The sequence below is a fragment of the Microcebus murinus genome, chromosome 25 (genome assembly GCF_040939455.1).
Source record: "Microcebus murinus isolate Inina chromosome 25, M.murinus_Inina_mat1.0, whole genome shotgun sequence".
NCBI lineage: Eukaryota > Metazoa > Chordata > Mammalia > Primates > Cheirogaleidae > Microcebus > Microcebus murinus.
In genome coordinates, this window is record NC_134128.1 from 2,527,542 (window position 1) to 2,540,796 (window position 13,255).

At 51.9% G+C, this 13,255-nt stretch overlaps 1 protein-coding gene across 2 annotated transcripts in view; it reads right to left on the minus strand.

Moving 5' to 3' along the window:
* Positions 1-306: 306 nt before the first annotated feature.
* JCAD (junctional cadherin 5 associated) overlaps positions 307-13,255 on the minus strand; it is a 33,861-nt gene continuing 20,912 nt past the window's right edge. For both annotated transcript variants that reach the window (XM_020284108.2, XM_075997449.1), the window contains 2 exons: positions 6,438-9,943; positions 307-3,518 (listed from right to left, as the gene is read on the minus strand). In XM_020284108.2, coding sequence (XP_020139697.2) covers positions 3,484-3,518; positions 6,438-9,943 — 3,541 coding nt within the window. In that variant the 3' untranslated portion in view covers positions 307-3,483. The remainder of the gene's footprint in view (positions 3,519-6,437; positions 9,944-13,255) is intronic.

Here is a 13,255-nt window from a genome sequence, read left to right on the forward strand (position 1 = left end):
TTAAATCCTGTTCTGGGTAACAACTCTCCTCCCACAAACAGATGCAGAGACTGCAGTCAAAATAACAAAACAGAAAATGCGAAAGTCCCCCAGGCCTGCAACAGCTTTGGCTTAAGAGACACATCCCGCCCCACACCCGTGTGGAAGCTTCACGTGCCGCACAGGCGCGCCTGGCTGAGGGCCTCCCCTCCCCACACGGAGCCCGGAGAGCCGCGCCTCTCTCGGCTCAAACGCTCACACAGAGCTCTGCCGCACGGGTCGCTCTGCCGCACGGGTCGCTCTGCAAGAGAGGCCAGCCTGACACTTACTTGTGTATCATTTAATCGTCTTAAACAAACAACAACAAAAAACAGCCACAACACACAGCGCACTGTTTGTTGGGGACGGACGGGCTGAAGCGCCAGGCACTGCTGTCTCCTGCCCGCCGGCCCGCGCAGGGTGGAGGGCGTCCCTCTCCAGCAGCGCGACCGATGCGGGCGCGTGCCGTGCTGGAGGTGTGACTGTCCCCAGGGCGGGTCTCAGAGTCATCTGCGCTCCGCTAACGGCAGCCTTTCGCCAACAGCAAAATGGAATCACAAAAGCTCTTAGAATTTCCACAGGAACCAAAACCTCAACCTACAGTTGTAGTAAGGAGACCGGGACCGTGAAGAGCAGATGCATGTCAAAACACGAGGGGCCTTTACACAAGAAATCCATGTAGTTATGAACACGGAAATAATTCTAAAGGTCCAAGCAGGGCTGGCTGCATCTTAGTTAGTGAGGAGTTTGCTGCGGTTTGCAGAGCCATGAGGCTGAAAATCATAATACAGGTATTGGCTTTCAGTCATTCAGAAATTTTCTTCAAAGAAAGGCAATTTACCATCATGTCCCCCTTTTGTGCAAATCGAGAAAAACCAATATATTTCATATGTAATTCTTCATACAATTTTTAGTCCAAATGGTCACAATTAGAACCTTTAATTTAATTTTATAACCTCCAAATTATTAAACACCAACAGTAAATCGTGTGTTCAAGAAAAAAGCAGGAACAAATAAAAAAATATAAAAACCTTTTTTTCCAGCCACAAATAATAATGAAGTTATATATGTATGAGAAATAGAAATAATTAAAGAATTATCAGTATTAGATTCAAAACCTCTGAGAAAGCTACTTTTGATCAGAGGCCATTATTTGTCTCAAAATATAAAAGTTTAAAAGTAAAATTTATAAGTTGCTTAAATTTTTACAGTGACCTTTTTCCCCAAAAAAAGATTTACATATAGGCTTGAATGCAGAAAAATTAAGGTTGAAATATAAATATTGATAATTTTGACTAAATTTAGAATAGTTTTAGAAAGATATGATACAATAATTTAGACCAGAACAAAACAGAAGAGCATCCTATGTTGGTTTCTTTTGAGATATATACGGGTACAAAAATGTTTCCCCTTGAGGATCCTTTTCTTTCTCTTGGGGAATAAGCTAAATTTAATCCTTTTGTTTACAAGAAGTCTCTAGATGGTATCCACACAATTTAAGAGGAAATCAGGACAGAGTTAATGCATACGGTGTGCATGTCTGCATGCATGTGTGTATATGTACATGCATGTACGCGTGTATACACGCACCTTCACACATTTGCACTGGAAGAGAGAAATAGGACCCAGGAAGGTCTCGTGGTGCTCAGCCCTCACTCGGCATGACGGGGACTGGGAGGCTCACCAGCCAGCACAGGGCGGCCCTCCTCCCCACGCAGCACTGCCCGAGGAGACCGGCCTGCCCGCTGCTGCTATGCTTAGTAAGAACTGGGTTCTGGAGAGAGGTGCTGATAAGTGGGCGTGAAAAGATTTTTCAGGGCCTCTTAGAGTCTGTTTTGTTTGTTACGGTCCAAATACACGAAACTCTTGTGAAATGAAATCATACAGCACAGATGAGAACAGCCCGCGAAGGCCCAAGGACAGATCACCAATGGTTCACATTTTAGGAATCTGAAATGTCTGAAAATAGATAAGGTGGTTTCTCAAAAAGAAAATAAATACAGAGAGAGAAGGGAAAAAAGGTGGGGGAAGGAGAAGGAAGGAGGGAAAGCAGGAAGGGAGGGAGGGAGGAGGCAAGAAACCATTTAGGGAATGTGAGCTAACATGAAAATCTTACTTAGAAAAAAGCAACAAATGCATTAAAAATGCACTCACTTTGTGCAGGTTAATGCAATATTGAACACTGTAGAATACATAGGCCTCAGAATACTTTTGTAATGGCATATACATACATATACATATATATATATATATATTCCCCAAGCACTTTTTAAAAATATGCAGAGACTAATTCAGGATCATTCTAGCTAAAAATACATATTTCTTTAAAGGGGCAGTGCAGGGAGAGCAAAGTATGGTCTTAGGGCAGATCCCCACAGGCGTACAAAGATAAAACTATGCTTTTTGGTCATTCTAGTTGATATGGCAGCAAAAATTGTCATAGATATGTTGGCTGGTTTTGAGAGGGCTATTTTCAAATATAGTCTTATAGCTTCATTAGTACAAAAGTCTTTGTGAAAAGTCTGTTTTATTAACCCTGTGATACGACTGCATTGACATTTGCAAAGACAGCAGCGGCAGCATGTGCACGGGCTGGGCCTCCGCTTTAAAGCAAACTCGAACCCTCTTTGGGTTCCTCTCCCACAAAAGGATACAGACTCTTAAATAAAATAATCCTTCCTTAAAAATCTGCCACCTAACAATTGTTTACATCATAGAAAAATAGCATTTTTGTAAAAAGAAATATAGTTACTTTGTTAAAATGGTCTATTTTAAACCAGCATTTTTTTCATATAAAGAATTTCTAAATACCCATACAGAAAACAAAAATAGATACTACTGAGTGCAAAGCGGACCATGGCATGTTTGCAAGTGATCGAAATGTTTCATCACCTGATAAATAATACTCTCAGGATATTACAGCACAGCTTTAAATCTTTTCAGGAACTTAAAAGGTATTGCTTTATTCTCTGATGGCAAGTTGCCTAGAAGTGAAGTTACTTCCAGCAGCAGAAGGCCCAACTGATCAGAAGTGGGTCGCAGGCCTTCACTCCCATTTCCCGAAAGTGCCCGTGCGGGGACGCTGGGCAGCGCCCGAGTCCCGCAGCCGCGACGGGGCACAGGCCGCGCACGCACGGGCACTGAAACGCTCCCGGTCCTTCCGGGATCCTTCGCTCCCTTTGCCACCTTCAGGTTCCCGCCCAGAACCAGCGACACCAAACCGTCTGCCAGCCTGCCGGGCCCATCCGTAAGGAGATTCCGCGAAAACTCTTTTCCAATTCCAGGCATTAAGTCTTCCCGCTGTGGGAACAGGCGGCTTCAACAGGCTGCCGCCCGTCCCCAGAGCGACCCGCGTGAACGGCGCGGTTGCGGGTGGCAGTGGACAGGAAGGGTGGCCCGCTGAAGCCCGGCAGTTCTCAGCGTCCCGGCGAGCGGGCGGCGGGCACCGAGGTGGGCCAGGCCGCATCACACGCGCTCCACTCTGCTGGGGTCGTAGGCGTCTGTGGGGAAAAGCAAGCAAGCACAGAAAGGAAATGAGTGGTTTGTTCAACTGGTCTGATTCCTGTTTAATCCTCAGACCACACATTTGTTTAGGGAGCAAAATCCACAAGTATATGAAAGCTAATTGTTAGACATGTCCACAACCTTGTTTTCACTAAGAAACTATTGCCGAAGGCTGTTCCCGGGACACGTGTGGTCGGAACCGACAGACGGGCCCGCTGGGCGCCCCACGGCCTCTCTGTGCGCCGCGGAAGGCAACGCACGCGGAACGCGATGCCCCTGAACTGGCAGTGGTGGCTTGGCTGGCGCTAAGGAGGAGTTCTTTTCTTTCTTTTTTCTTTTTCCTTCTTGGCGAATGACAACTCTAATGAAAGCTGCTTTAGAATGTGCGACTCTGTGATGACACACGGCCCTGGAAGGTGTGGGCGTCCTGACATCCCGACTGCCTGGCTGGCAGAGAGAGGCTGCCTGTCTCCCGCAGCCGCTGGTGCTCACCTGTCAGCACACGCCTTCTAGAACCTTCACACACAGGCGTGTATTGGTCTGGGCCACCACGCTGATACGTTCTACTGCCTGCACTGGACAAACTCCAATCTGTGCCCAGATGACCTGGGTTTCCAAAGCGGGACACCATACAAAACAGCAATAACCCTAAATTGCCATTTTCTCAAAAATTAAAAATAGAACTACATTGTGATCCAGTGATCCTGCAACTGGGTGTGTATCCGAAGGAAAGGAATTCAGTATGGAAGAGAGAGCTGCACTCCTGTGCTCACTGCGTCACGCACAATAGCCAGGCACGGACACAGCCTGCCCCTGCCCCTCAGTGTTCATGAATGCACATATGGACAGAGAAACCGTGGTGTGTACACACACACACACATACACACACACACACACACACAGGGAAATGAATGCCCGTGGTGGCTGTCAACACCAGTAGCTCTCCACCTGCAGATTTTGGGCCATTTTATTGCATATTAACAAATGCATCAGGTGGAGAGGGGGAAAATAATTAAAATTTTAGTCATTGGTAGCTATAGTTAAAAAAAAATAAAAAGGTCACAAGGGAGATGTTTTTAATGGCTGGCTAAAATTAAAATTTGCATCGTTTGGGGGTTTTCAGATACCGTCTGGACTCCATTTGCACACCAAATGGGCAGGCAAAATTCAAGGGAGTGCTTTACCAAGCTGGAAATTTTATGTTACCGAATACTCTCTGAAAGAGGGGTCTGTGAACTGAGACACAGAAATAGTTAATGTTTACAAACTGGTGTTTGGTTATAACAAGATTTGTCTTATTTTAAAATAATTACAATTCTCAGAAAGAAGTAGGATTGATAAAAATCATCTTGATTTTATAGATGAGGAAACTCACTTTAGAAACCTATGCCAAGTTTTAGCTAGTCCTTAAAACGGAGTGGGCGTATTTTTTGGGGGTGGGAGGAGGCTAGAGCCTACAAAGAAACAAAATCCCAACAGCTGGAAACACAGGCCAGGTGACACTCTTCCACAGCAACGGCAAAGGCTCCGCGTGTTTGGTGCTCACTTCCTCGGCAAAGACCCACCTTGCCAACCAGAGGTCCAACAGAGCCTGACGAGTGGGGTATTTCCATCACGTGTTTTGCGTAAGGAACAGGGTGACACTGGCCAACAACCCTAAGAATCATACTGCATCTGTGGGAAAACTTAAGGAATACCCAAGTCGATTGTTTTTTTAAATAAAAATCTCTGGATTCTTCCAGTAGAAACAACTGTTAGTTTCCATGTATTTCTAAAGTCTTCGATTTCAAGACAGAAATGAAAAGGGGTGGGAGGAGGAGAGCCACCTGTTGGAGGCAGCGGGGGAGGAAGTAGGGGACAGGACAGACCCCAAACAAGCGTGGGGCGCCGTTTCCCTCACTGTGGAAAGGGCTCCGGGCTGCGGAGCAGAAGGCGCCTTCTAACTGTGCTTTGCAAGTTAGATCTTTCGATGTGTATCTAAACTCTTAGTCTAATCATTTCTAGGATACAGAATCGATCGATCCCCAGCCTCTGAAGAAAAAATTTCAGAAAGTGTCTGAAACAGAGATGCCAGGAACTCTCTGGGTCTCCGGTGTCAGAGCTGAGATGGTGAGATCTTGTTTGGGGAAGTCACTGCTCCCACAATGGGAAACTGCCCTGTGGTTTTAGGAGTCAGAGAAGGTTCCAAAAACACCAGGGTGAGGCGGATGGGGAAGGGCCCAAAGACCTGCAGGATGCCTTGTCTCAGTTTAAGTCAAAACCTAGCATACTTTAAGAAACATAGTTGGTGGGTAGACTTTCTGGGGATGGGGTGTTGAGAAAGGACAAACTTAACTTTAGCAAACCTTTTAAAGCCTTGTGAATGGTGTGGTGGTGAAAACAAAAAATGGGAAAGCAAAGAATTTTGGAAGATACAAATGCAAGACACAGCATAATGAGATGGTTTGTTGAATCAACCCAGGATGTCATTTTTATTAGATTAATAAAGAGCAGTGCGAGTTACTCGCATGAACACCTGTTATTCTAGGAGGACAGTACGGGGTAGAAATGCTACGGTCTCCGACGAGATCTATCAAGGTGCCTGCACCAATGCTGGATACTTTATTGGCTTACTTCTTTGCATGAAGAGATCCAAAACGTTGTTTATGTAGACAATTTTATATAATTGTGCACACAGATAATTTCTATAAAAATATAATAATTCAAAATATACTACAAGATCTTGATTCTTAAGGAAAGCTTCTGGGGCAATTTTCTGAAAAGGAAGAATCCTTTGATAAAACGATTCACAGAGTCAATCTTGATCTTTTCTGAACATGCACATTTACATTTTCCATCACCCTGCTATGCTTTATGATCTAAGGACCCCAAATGCACAGGGAACACCTGCCCTGTCCCCCGGCCTCACTCCTCACCTGGGCACCAGAAGTCTTGATCAACGTGCTCGTCCTCCGGCTCACTGGCTCCCCGAGAGATGCCCTCCTTGCGGACGGAGAGAGAGGGGCCCACTCTCCACACCCGGTCCCCGTCGCTCAGGGACACAAAGTCTGCAGGCGGCCCTGGCTGGCCCCTGGCGGCCTTCAGTTCCTCGGGCTCCTCCATGGAGTCGGCGCTCCGGAAGCTCAGGAATCTCATCCGTGACACGGAGCTCACCTCCTTCATTCTCATCAGGCGGTCGGGGTCCACCCTCCTCGGCGGGGAGGCCAGTTTCTCTTGCAAACTCTCAATCACTTTGGAAGGGCTTCTGAGCCTCTTTTCTGAGCCCACCACACTTGGGGTCCTTTCTATAAAATGGAACAAAGTGGACCTGAAGGGAGGTTTTGCCCCCATGTCCTGCTGATCGAAGGAGCTGGACTCTGAGGAGCGGAGCTGAGGCTCGAGGCAGGAGGCGTCACTGGCGATGCCCCCGGCCACACCTGAGTGCTCGGGCACCAGGGGAGCCCGCCTGGCACTGTCCCTTTCCCCCACAAAGAGCGGGCTCTGGGTCCAGCCGCACTTCCTCCTGCCATAAAAGGCATCGTTGGGCACCGTGGGGCCATGGGACGCGGCTGAGCCGGACGACGGTTCATCCCGGGGGCGCTCTGGGCCACAGGCACTGGGGTCAGGCGCGGGCGGCTGGCTGCGTCCCGCTCTCCTGCTGCCCCGCAGGAGGGACTCCACAGCCACCTCGATGCCCAGGATCCTCGCAGCCCGCGCTTGCAGGGACTCGCCCGGGGGGACTTCTCCTGCTTCACCCAAAGACCCCTTGGCCTCGCTGGTGCTCTGCTCCTGGCCCACGGAGAGCCCCACGGACCGCAAGTCGGGCGCCGAGAGCCCGAGGTTCTTGCTGGTCAGGGAGAGCGGGAGCCCCGTGCCCCTGGCTCTGCCACCATGGACCCCAGCAGGGCCTGCTGAGCTGGGTGTCACAGAAATGGAAGCGCCCGGGAGTCTCCGATGTTCCTGGGACTCCCCCGGCTCAGCTGGATAGGATGGGGACGCTGGCTTCGTGCCACTTGGTCTTGAAGACATCATGCCCTGCACAGGTCCAGGGCTGACCCCTGGCTCATTCACTGCACTGCCGACCTCCCGGCATCTCTTCTCTGCACTCGAGCTTCTGTCTGCTGGCCGGGGAGAGTCCCCTCTGCCACCCTCCGCCGGCGAGGGGTCCAGGGAGGGAGGGCGGCCAGGCCCGGACTCCGCCCTCCAGCTCTGAGACTCATGCTCGCCAATTCCTGGCCTGCACGCAGGGCCCTCGGGCACCCGCACGCCCTGCTGCTGCTCGACCCTCCTCTCTGGGCTGAGTCCAGGGAAGCCCAGGTCCCCCTGCCGGGCGTCAGCTCCGGGCTCCCACTGCAGCCCCGCCTCACCATCCTCGCTGCCACCGCTGTCGCTGCTTTGCTCCGCCTCCTGGAGCTCCTTGTTAAAACTCTCCAGCTGACTTATCAGATCCCAGGGACGACGGCTGACTGGTTTCAGGAGAAACTGCCCAAACAGCTGCTTGCTGTTGCACGGGCCCGTGGGTTCCCCTTTCACCACCTCCGGCCGGGGCTCGGGGCTGGCCCGGGGCGCGCGGCCATCCACGCGGGGCTGGCTGCAGCCCGCTCTCGGCCCCAGGGCTTGATGTGTGGACGAGGACGTCCTTGAAAGAACGCTGTTGCCAGATGGGCTGAGGGACCTTTGACCTTTCAGGGTTTGGGCATTTGGCCTCTGTCCGTGGTCACGGGAAGCCAGCGCCGGGCCTGGGCGTTTCGGAGCGGGCGCCGTGTCACTCGGCCCCCCGGGCTGCGCCCCCGGCAGGGGCTGCGGGCGCCGCGGCTCCTCGGGGAAACTGGTTTGCGTCTGCTGGTCCCGGCACTGGAGCCCCGGCCAGGAGCGCGCGCCCGTGAGCGCGGCGTGCGGCGCCAGGTGCAGGAAGCTGAGGTCCAGCGCGCGTCTGTCTTCCCGCCGCCCCTGGCCGTGCCCGGCGGCCGCGCCCAGCGCCCTCCGCTCCCACAGCGTCGCGCCCGCGTCGCCCGGGCCTGCGTCGGGTTTGACCGGGATGGAAACCAAGCAAAATATAGTCTCGCTCGTTTTTTTCTTGGAGTTTTTCTTGCTCTGAATCCCAGTTTCGAACTTTTTGAGCTTGGTCTGCGTTCCGCAGGCACCGTCGCCCTGCGAGTTTGTCGGGGAACCCTGGCCCTCCGCGTGTCTGCGCCCCGCGAGCGGCCGCTGTCCTCTGGCGACGCAGGGGTCTCGCTCCCCGTCCCCGGGGAGCTGGCCCCACAGCCACCAGGGCCTGGCGCCAGGGCCCCGCCCATCCCCCAACGGGGGTGTCAGGCTGTGGGGGTCCAGCATGGCACCATCGGGGTGCACCTTCCCGCCAGGTGGCTCCTGGGGAGTGACAGGACTGGAGTCGCGCGACTTTTCGTGGAGCTCCGTTCCCTCCCAGAAGCCCTGGGGTTGAGCCAGTCTGATGTGCCGTATCCGCGGGTCGTCGAAGGGGATGTACTGAACGCAGCTGCTGTAGGCGGGGGCAGGCCAGGGGTGCGCCGGCGGCCCTTGAGGAGAGCGGGGGCTTGCACCGCACTCGGCCCCCGCGCCCAGGGCGCCGGGAGGAAGCTGACCGCCAGCCCCGGCCTTCTCAGTCAGAGGTCTGGGCGCCGTGTCTTCCAAGTAGGGGTTTGGGACGTTCAGGGGCGGCGACCTGTATGACGGCGGAGGCACGTACACTGGCGGCTCCAAGCCGGAGTCGGGCGCGCAGAGCTCGCGCCTGGAGACGAGCGGGTCCGCCTGCCGGCCGTCCTGGGGGTCGCTCTTTTCCACGCCGCCCCTGCTCGGCTGGTGCGAGCCATGCGGGGGCTTGAGGGGTCTCCCAAACTTAGGCCGGGGCAAAGGCACCGAGGCACCACCCTTCTCTGGGTGCCTTGTGGGTTCCAGATGCGGAGGACAATTTGGAGGATACGGTGGCATTTTGGGAAAGCATACGTCACTTAGTGGAAAGGGGATGTCCACGCTGCTCAGGCTCTCAGGGGAAAGGACTCTAGGCAAGGACTGGGACTTCTTCTTGTTTTGGGAGCTCAGCACATGCTCTCCTTGAATGAACGGGTACAGGTCGTGGAACAATCTCTCCCCGCTGCCATCAGACATCTGTCTCCCTACCTTCCTGGGCTGGTCCCAGCTCCCCAGGCTGACATCCTGCCACTTGGCAGGAGCCGGCACTCTCAGCTCTTCTTCCCAAACTGCCTTCTCCATCACATTCTCTGTCCTTCTTCCGACTTCCCAGGGTCCCACACTCGTGTGGCCAGGCAGGCTGTGGGCTTGGGCCATCCCTCTAACCTCCAGGTCCTCTCGATCCTGCGTGCCCAGTATGCTACTGACTTCACGTCCTCCTCTTCTGCAACAGGCCTGGTGGCTGCCGGCCTGGGGCTGAGGGCACCGTGCCGAGGTGGGTTGATTATAAAACCTGCAAAACAAAGCAGCACGGACATTAGGCACAGAAGAAACATGCTCTCCTCTCTGGTGTTCGAAATCAAACTCGGGTCAGCACCTTTGAAGGACTGGTTCCCAACCACAGGACTTGCCAACCCTAAGGAAAACACGTCTCACTCGCTGTGGCTGGAGCACCGCGTGTGTCCTGGACGCTCGGCGGGCTTCCTACAAGAACACAGGGACGCTGAGTGTGCTCCAGAGACGGCAAGGCCCTCGTGACTTCAAAATGCCCAAGGGAACAAGGGCAAACTGTATAGCAGTGTGGGCTTGACCGCCTGGAGCACCTTGCTGCTCAGCCCAAACCTACCGAGCAATCTCTAGGGGTGTCCAGGAACCTGCCCAGGAGCGGTGGTTCTTAACGTTTTAACAAGCTTTGGGACCGCTAAGAAGGTTGCTGAGATGCAGATTTCTGGGTTCCATCCCCAGGTTCTGATTCTGTAGGTCTGGATGGGGCTCATAACCTTTGTGTCTAACAAGTTGGCAGGTGACACCTGACACTGCTGGTCCTGGCGCCTCACTTTGAGAACCATCACTGCTGGCTGCTGTCAACCGTGATTGCACACCAGAAACCAGAGGACGTTAAAAATTCCAGAGCCTAGCTGGTATCCTAGATGCACTACGTCAGAATTTTGGAATGGGGGACACAGCGGGTAGCAGCAACCATGCATCAGAATTTCTCCAGGTCTCCCAGATAGTCCCAGTGCACAGCCAAGGCTGAGAACCGCGGCCCTGGCAGGGTCCCCACCCGTCTCTGCCGGTGAGACTCACCCAGTGGGCTTGTGAAATATACACACGACCCAGCCTCTTCCCCTGAAAGTTAGGGTCCCGTGGGTCTGGGCGAGACCCAGGCATCTGCGTTTGTAACAAGCATCTCTGGGGACCCTTATCCTCAGGAGATTTGGGGAGCACCACTAGGGCTGACTGTGAGACTGACAGGAGGAAGAGGGGGTTCTGTCACTGGAGCGAACCTCTCTGGGAGGCAGGAGAGGGTGGTGTCCAACACAGGCAGCTGAGCACCGCCTGGCTGCGCCTCAGGACCTCCGCAGACACCCGGGCCACGCCCACGCCTGTGCACGTAACAGGTCTGGAGAGGAGATGGCACCAGCATATTCAAAACCTCCCCAAACGATGCCAGCACGAACCCGGAGTTCAGAACCGCAGTTCTGCTGCAAGCAGAGAAGGTATCTGGGTAACACTGTTACACTGCGCAGGAATATTAAGCTACTCCCTATAAATGACCAGAGACTAGTACTAGAGCAGAGAAAAACCATTATTAGAAAGCAGCTCAGAGGACTTGACTGTTGTGATCAACCATGGGCTAAGCAGATGATGTTTCAAGTCTAAAATTGCTATTTTTAAAATTATTAAAGGAATATCTATTTGCATTCATTGTTAAAAATGAGTGTTGGAAAAATACAGGAAAGAACAAAAGCAAAAGTCGCTGTAGTCTTTCTACTCACAGCTAGTCACTCGGACATCCGTCCTCTAGTCTGCATGTGTGGGAGGCTGTGGCTTTTCGAATAGCCGTAGCAGTCTCCGTAGTCTACTAGGGTCCCGACACTTGGAGCACAAACAGCTGACACTTACATAGTGGCTCCTGTGTGCTAGGTCCGCAACTGCTTTCTGCACATTAACTCATTTAAGCTCTGCCCACATCCCTCTGAGGTCAGAACTACCATTACCCCCATTTTCAGTGGGGGAAACTGAGGCACAGAAGTAACTTGCTTAACACTAACATTTACTGGGCACGTAGGCTGTGTCGTGCATTGTGCTAAGCGTGCCAAATAAATCACTTCATTTAAACTGTACAACCACCATTATTTCCCCCTTATACAGGTAAGGAAACTGAGGCATGGACAGGTTAAACAATTTTCCCAAGTTACATAGTCTGTAAGTAGTTGGGTAAGAATTCCAATCCAAGAAGTGTGAACATAAAGCCCACTCAGTTAACCCTGCATTTTACTTCTTTAGAAAAATTCCTCAAGTGCTTAATTTTAATGGATGAATAGTATTCTATATGTATACGATTAACTTAAGCATTGTCCAGATGTTGGACATCAGTGTGGATTCTGTTCTCAAACGCTTCGAGACATACTACTGTTCACAAACACCTACCACAGGTCTCAGATTATTTAGAACGCATGCTCAGAAAGGAAGCGAGCAAACTGTGGGCAGTGTGTCACACGTACTGTCAGCCTGGCCCTAGCCAGACCATCCCAGTGCACAGTCCCTCCCGCAGTGCAGAGGAGAGCTGGTCTTGCTTGCTTTCTTTCCATAGCTTGTCATTGCTTTAATTTTCATTTCTTTGATTGCTAATAAGGTCAATTTTTCTTCTTCATGTGCTTAGATGTCACTAACCATATTTGGTGGTTTCAAACGATTCCTCCAACACAGCCTGCTTTCCAGCTGGGGCACAGCAGAGTGGGGACTTAGAGAGGTGCCCCAAGGCCACCAGTGCAGGACAAGCAACAGTGCACAAAGGTGACAGAGAACCAGTCCCATCACACGGCAGAGGTCGGCGTTCTGTAGGAGCCCTGGTAAAAGTTTATATTCTTATTCTTATTTTGGAATTACTTCTTTGCTTTAAAAGGCGAGGGCAGCTCCTCAAATCCTGTGTCCACGCCCACCCCCTGGCAGCTTAGCGAGCAGCCACTTACAGCAAAGCTTTGCTTATAGGCTGGAAAGGCAAAAAATATTCAAACTCAATTAGAGGCAAATCATTTGCCACTCAGTAGTTTGAATGTTTCTGAGTTTACTACTCATTCGTGGTGCAAGCTGCCTTAGCACTGGGCATGGTAGGAGGTCACCGTTTCTTTGTTGCTTTGTTGTCACTGAAATCACCTTTCTGAACAGTTAGGTTTCTAATGCTGAGCAGGGCACTTTCTGGGTCAGTTTCTGTAGGGTTAAGTCATTTCGGAAGCTGCTGCTGGGCTCCTTGCATGCCCCCTCTCCCACCAGCAAGTACCCGCTTAGGTGAACCAGCCTAGCAGCTCCAGAGGCCACTGTCCCTTCCCTTGGGGGCACCTGTGTGACCACCTGTCAGTACCCTGAGAAACACTGTAGAAGATGCACCATCAAAAGTCTTTAGCACCCACGGGCTACAGCCTCTCAGACTCTAGGAAGTCCAAGGGCAAGACTTAAAAACAACTTAATATGACGTCACGATTGTCACAGCCCCCTGGGGAAGTAGGCTTTCCACAGCACAGGCTTTATCAAGCACCAGCCTCATTCCTTACAGCCCTGTGAGCATCCTCTGAGATATGTGACTGTAAGGACAAAAGTGCAC